The 6,914-nt window shown below is 39.0% G+C and overlaps 1 protein-coding gene across 1 annotated transcript; it reads left to right on the top strand.

The window, feature by feature from the left end:
* Nucleotides 1–234: 234 nt before the first annotated feature.
* LOC141512687 (glyceraldehyde-3-phosphate dehydrogenase-like) lies at nt 235–1,320 on the top strand. Its single transcript, XM_074221814.1, has one exon. The coding sequence runs from the start codon at nt 235–237 to the stop codon at nt 1,234–1,236; it is 1,002 nt and encodes a 333-aa protein (XP_074077915.1). The 3' UTR covers nt 1,237–1,320.
* The last annotated feature ends 5,594 nt before the right edge of the window (nt 1,321–6,914 follow it).

The raw sequence follows: 6,914 nt of genomic DNA, 5'->3' as shown, positions 1-6,914 counted from the left end.
ATGCCTCCATTGTTCATTTCTATAAAGATAAGGGGAATAGATTGTCTTTTGACAATCATAGGGATATTTTTCTTTTAGTCATTGCTGGTAAGATTCTTGCCAGAGTCCTTTGTTATAGGCTGTTCCTTCACCTGGAAGATGATCACCTCCTTGAAAGCCAGTGTGGGCTCTCAGCTCTTCTCCAAGCTCCCTGAAAGGATCCGCTGCCCTGGTCAGTCACATTCCTGAGCCGAGATGGTGAAGGTCGGAGTCAACGGATTTGGCCCCATTGGGTGTCTGGTGACCAGGGCTGCACTCATCTCTGGCAGAGTAGATGTTGTGGCCATCAATGACCCCTTCATTGACCTCAACTACATGGTTTATATGTTTCATTTTGATTCCACCCATGGCAAGTTCAAGGGCACTGTCAAAGCTGAGAATGGAAAGCTGGTGATCAATGGAAAAGCTATTACCATCTTCCAGGAGCAGGATCCCACCAATATTAAATGGGGAGATGCTGGAGCTGAGTATGTTGTAGAGTCCATTGGTGTCTTTACCACCATGGAGAAGGCTGGGGCTCACTTGAAGGGTGGAGCCAAACGGGTCATTATCTCTGCCCCTTCTGCTGATGCCCCAATGTTCGTGATGGGAGTGAACCATGAGAAATATGATAATTCCCTTAAGATTGTCAGTAATGCCTCCTGCACCACCATCTGCTTGACCCCCTTGGCCAAGGTCATTCATGACAACTTTGGCATTGTGGAAGGACTCATGACCACAGTGCATGCTATTACTGCTACCCAGAAGACTGTGGATGGTCCCTCTGGCAAGCTGTGGCGTGATGGGCATGGTGCTGCCCAAAACATCATCCCTGCTTCCACTGGAGCTGCTAAGGCTATAGGCAAGGTCATCCCTGAGCTGAATGGAAAGCTCACAGGCTTGGCTTTCCATGTTCCCACTCCCAATGTATCTGTTGTGGATCTGACCTGCCGCCTGGAGAAACCTGCCAAATATGATGACATCAAGAAAGTGGTGAAGCAAGCATCAGAGGGACCCTTGAAGGGCATCCTGGGCTACACAGAGGACCAGGTTGTATCCTGTGATTTTAACAGTGACACCCACTCTTCTACCTTTGATGCAGGCACTGGCATTGCCCTCAATGACCACTTTGTCAAGCTTATTTCATGGTATGACAACGAGTATGGTTATAGCAACCATGTAGTTGACCTCATGGTCTTCATGGCCTCCAAAGAATAAAATGGGAAGCCATGGATGAATCTTCATCCCCAGGCAAAAAAAAAAAGTTACATCACTGGGGAGCCCACATCCCTAACATGCGTTCCTCTACCAGGGATCCTGTGCCCCATTCACATCCTTGTCCCAAAGCACCCCTGTAGGGGGGAGAAGTCTAGAGTCCTTTATTGTGTACCATCAATAAAGTCACCATATTCAGTGAAAAAAAGAAAGCCAGTGTGACATCAGAAAGGGTCAAAGAATAGTCAACATGATTTATGCTGCCCAACTCCTCCAGGAAAAAAATGCCAGGAACAGAACAGTGGTCTGTATACAACATTTATAGATCTACGGTCTTTGACACCACTAGTTTTGATAGTGTATGGAAAAATATGTCAAAATTTGTTTGCCCAGAGAAGTTCATCAGTATCACCAGTTCCATGATGGCAAGCATGGCTGGGTTTCTGGATAGTGGACGATGCTTTTGAGATTTCATAGTCACCAATGGAGTGAAACAAGGATGTGTCCTTGCTCCCATACTTTATAGCATGATGCTTTCAGCCATGTTATCAAATACCTTCACTGAGGATGAATATGACCTCAAGGTCACCTATTACATGATGGCTAATTCTTCACCTTGAAAAGGCTACAAGCCAAAACTAAAGTAGAGAAAGAGTTAGTGAATGATATTGTTTTCAGATGAATGTGCCCTCAATGCATCCTCTGAAGGTGAGACATAAGAAAGTATGGATCTATTCTCTGCTGCTTGTGATCATTTTGGTCTAACAATTATCACCAAGAAAACACAGGTGCTCCATCAGCCAACACAACACCATCCATATGTGGATCCATCGATTATAGCAAATGGAGTTTCGAGGACTGTGGACAAGGTCACTCACCTTGACCTTGTCCTTTCTAATGAAGTTGACATTGACAATGAGGTTAACCCACACATTGCCAGAGCTAACTCAGTATTTAGGAAGCTCTAAATAAATATGTGGGATGTATCAGACTAATGACCAAATTGAAGGTCTTCAGGGCTGTTGTGCTCACCTCATTGCTATATGCCTATGAAATCTATACATTCTACCAGTGCTATGTCAGGAAAATAAATCATTTCCATTTAAATTATTATAGGAAGATTTTGAAGATCACCTGGAAGGAGAAGATAGCAGACACTGAGGTCCTTTTTCAAGCTAAACTGTTTAGCATTCCAACATTACTACAGAGACTGCAACTATAATGGGCTGGATACATTGTTAGAATGTCAGAAGTAGCCTTACCAAAAAGACTATTATAGGGAGAACTCACAGAATGCAAGTACTCACAAGTGTCAGAAAGTGTAATACAAGGACACCCCAAAGTTCTCTCTTAAGTACTTTGGAATTGATTGTGAAGCATGGGAGAGACTGCCACCAGACCACCCAGCATGGAATAACCTCATCAACAAGGCAGAATTGAAGCATCTCAAAGGAAACATGGCATCCATAAGTTTGGAGTATGCACCCCAGATGATCACATGGACTATTTGTGCCTGACCTGTGGTAGAGTTTTCCAAGATCATATTGGTTTGGTCAGACATAGTCAGACACACTGTCCTTTGTCTCAAATGTAGTGATACCATTTTGTCTTCTCCAACAATGAAGGACAATGAACAAACCATCAAAAAAAATCGAAAACCTCGACATGTTAAGTGTGTCCACTATGGAGAATTTATAGAGGGTTATGAATAATATCACTTAATATAAGTAGGTCTGGATGGGATGAAATTTGAATTTAGTTCAGATTCCCCCAACAATTAGATTACAAATCCTCTAAAGAAGCAGCTATTATGTAATTTATGTCATATTAGTTGTCATAAAATTGCACATAAACAACTTATTTCCATGTTCTCAGGGAACCTCAAAATCCTCTCTACCAGAGCCTTCGGATTCTTCCTTTAATTCTTGGAATGAATATTACCCTGCCTATCTGAGGATTCTGAGAAGTTTCCTGCCAAAATAGACTAGATGACCTGTCCAATCCTTATTGCGACCTGTGCTCTTATGATATTTTGTTTCACAGGGTCAAAATCTAAAATATTAAATCTGTCAGATGAATTCATTTGGAAATAGCAAGGAGAAATGATAAATAGCTAGGATTATCCTAAGGTATGCACTTGAAAATTTGGAGTGATAATTATGGATGCTATGGAGTCCTCTGGCAGCCAGAATTGCTGAATGGATGATTTCCATCAATTTTATAACTCAATTGGTCACCAAGAAATTTGCATAAACACTTTTCTTGTTCATCTCTAAAAAAAATGGCCTAGAAGAGCACATTAGGGAGTAGCAGCCCAGGAGTGTTATCAGAGCTTTGTGGATGTAAACACATCCATCACTACCAGGAGAAATACCACTTGTATATAGCTTCTTATTTTATAATAACAATACTTTTAGTTTAACCCCAAATAAGTTAATTGTCTCTTTCATCTCAAAAACAACAAAGACAATAATGCTGGTTTACTAACATTGGCATTTCATTCTCAATGGGTCAGTCAAGATGACTGTTCCAGATGGAAGAGAAAAAAACATCTAACTCTACTCAACTTAATCATCAGATTTTATGTTTTTCCTCTTTTTGGATTTGGAGGAGTCTGTGGGTTCTTTAACCAGGAGCAGAAATAGAGGGGAAGGATCACTTTTGAGGGCAATAAAGCAGTAGATATCCAGGAGCATACAACAGAGCCAGAATTGCAGACTCATTGAACAAGAGGTCTTGGGAAAAAGGACTAGTCTCAATTTTTTGCAGATGTGTGAAAATCAAGGTCCAGATAGAACAATGATTCAGCAACATATAAGTCTTAGAGATAGGCCTAGAATCCTGATCTTTTCATTAGAAGTCTAGAGTAGGGGGTGGCTAGGTGGTGCAGTGGATAGAGCAATGGTCCTCAAGCCAGGAGTCCCTGGGTTCAAATCCAGGCTCAGACACTTAATAATTCCCTAGCTGTGTGGCCTTGGGCAAGCCACTTAACTCCATTGCCCTACAAAAAACAACAAAAAAGTCTAGAATACATTCTTTTACATCAGTTCTGCCTACCATTCCTTTCACTTCAACTTAATGCTAGGTCTTCATAGGGTTATACTCCAAATATGTGGTTACTCATAGCAACAAGTCAGCAAGCCCCTACTCTATACCAGGAAAAGAGATATGTTTGCAAATACTTTGGGTTGGTGGAGGTCACTAACATCTGGGGTGTCATAGAAGGCATCATGATTTTAATAGGCAGCATTAAGTTGAATCTTGAAGGGAACTAGAGTTTTGTGTTCCATGCATCTGGGTCTAGGTCTATAGAAACCTAGATGGAGAAGATCGAACTCAACTCAATGTAAGGGGAATGACAGGTAAAATTAGAGGGTAATAGATCTAGAGTTGGGAGCAAAAGCAAAATCCATTGAATGGCCTTCTTAATTTCCAGATAAAAGCCTGGGAATCCAGATATATTACATGAGTTGCCCAAAGTCCCATGGATAATAATCAGAATAAATGGTAGGTGAGCCTTGGTACTCTGACTCTGAATTTAGCTCTCTTTCCACTCCATGTTGATATCATATTGAAGAGGGTTTTCAATGTTGGGCAAAAGAATTGGGATTTCACTCTAAAATTCCCAGGGAGTCACTGTTTCATGATCAGAGAGATAACATAATCATCATTGTGCCTTAGGTATAGTTTGGTCACAGTTGTGTAAAGTCTAGATGGACAGATGAGGAAAATGTGCTGTAGAAAGAAAGGGATATGTTCATGGCCTCAGGGAGATTGAGTGTCCATGAAGTGAATAAATTCCCCAAATCTCATTGCAGAGAGTTTCATGTGGAGAGAAAATTCACTGAATTGAAAAACTCTGGAGGGAAATGCCAATACCCTAATGAAAAATTTAAAATGTTTTTTTTAACATATACTCAATTAAGCCAGTAGGCATCTGTGGCAAACTGTCCTTTCCCTTATCATTCTAATCATGCCCTGTCCATTTAGAGGTAACTGAGAGCATGTCCATATGAGTAATTTTAATGGGAATAAGAGAAATAGACCAAAAGAGAAAACCTACAAATTGATGTTTGAAGTCATGAAAATGTATGTTCCGGTCTTTCTTCTGACATATTATCTCTGTGGGGTTAGCTAGATGGTTCAATGGATAGAGCACCTTGGATTCAGGAAGATGGGAATTTGAAGCCGGCCTCAGACACTTACAGCTTACTCACTGGGTGACCTTGGCCAAATCACTTCACCCTGATTGCTTCATATCCACGGTCACTCCAGTCATCCTGATTCATATCTGTCTTTTGGACCTAGATGAATCTGGAGGAGAAAGTCAGGCTGGGTACTTAGCACAGTCCCCCATCACTCAAATCCAATTCACGTGCTTGTCATGGCATCATGTCCCCGATGTCGTGGTCTTATTCAACTGGACAAACATTATTAATATCTGTGTGATTCTAAGCAAATCACCTAATCTCTCTGGGAACTATTCAACACATTAAACAAATATATTAGATTAAAATGTAAATATATTAGAGATAATAACCAAATTAGGAATTCCCCATGCTAATATAATTAGAATCCTAGACTAGATTGTAGATTGATTTCTGATATTTTAGGTTTAAAAGGAAAAATCAGCTTTCTAAAGCATAATAATACAGCTTTCCCTGTAAATTTTAGTGTGTTTATGTGTCTGTGTTTTCTTGGGTCTGCATAAGACAAATAGCAGAAGAAAGTATGGACCATTCACAACTTAAATCCAAATAATCTAGTGCCTTCTGGACTATTTAGGAAAATATATTCAAAATGGTAATTTTGAACATGAAAGCTCCTCATACGGCTACCATCTGTTCATATTTATTTTGGCCAATCCTAGAGAAGAACCTCCCATCTAAACCTAAGATTCTCCTGGGTAAGGCATCTTGTTTAGCAGTCAACCATCTAAACATCAATACAGGTGTTGTGTGTTTAGGAGACAGAGATGCTGGTGCTGTTTGCATTTTAGAATTTAATTATTTTCCACTGTGATTCAGAAAGGCCTAAAGAAGTAAGAAGGAAAATGAACTTTCAAATAATGTTGTAGAATTGTAGAATATACATATATATATATATATGTAATTGTAGAATATATAATGTGAAATATATATAATATATATGTATATACAATTGAATGTATACACACAGATATATATATATATATATATATATATATATATATATATATATATATAAAATGTGAAATCTACTATGTGGTCTCAGTATAGAATCATCTTCTGTTCACTTAGGAATATCTCCAGTTTTTAAATTTAGAGTTAAAGAGAAATAGGAAGAAGGTACATTAATATTTCTTATATCACATTATTGTTAAATTTCAAAGGAAATATAAAAAAAGATGACTGTGATATGGGGGAAAATGATATTTATTGCCAACCACCCTTAAGTTTCTCAATAAAAGCAAAGTTCCTATTTCTGTAAATAATAGATTTGTGGGAAAACATTATAATTGAATAAATTAACAATCATTTAGTTTTGTACTATCCTAAAAGAAAATGTATTACTTTGAATAAAATTCCTCAGATAAATTGTTGCTGTTCAATCATTTCAGTTGCATCTGACTCTTTATGACTACATTTGGAGTTTTCTTTGTACAGACACTGGAGTGGTTTGCCATTTCCTTCTCCAACTTA

This window comes from Macrotis lagotis, chromosome 1 (assembly GCF_037893015.1).
Source record: "Macrotis lagotis isolate mMagLag1 chromosome 1, bilby.v1.9.chrom.fasta, whole genome shotgun sequence".
NCBI lineage: Eukaryota > Metazoa > Chordata > Mammalia > Peramelemorphia > Peramelidae > Macrotis > Macrotis lagotis.
Note: the sequence above shows the minus strand (reverse complement) of the source record. Positions and strands in the feature narration are given on the sequence as shown.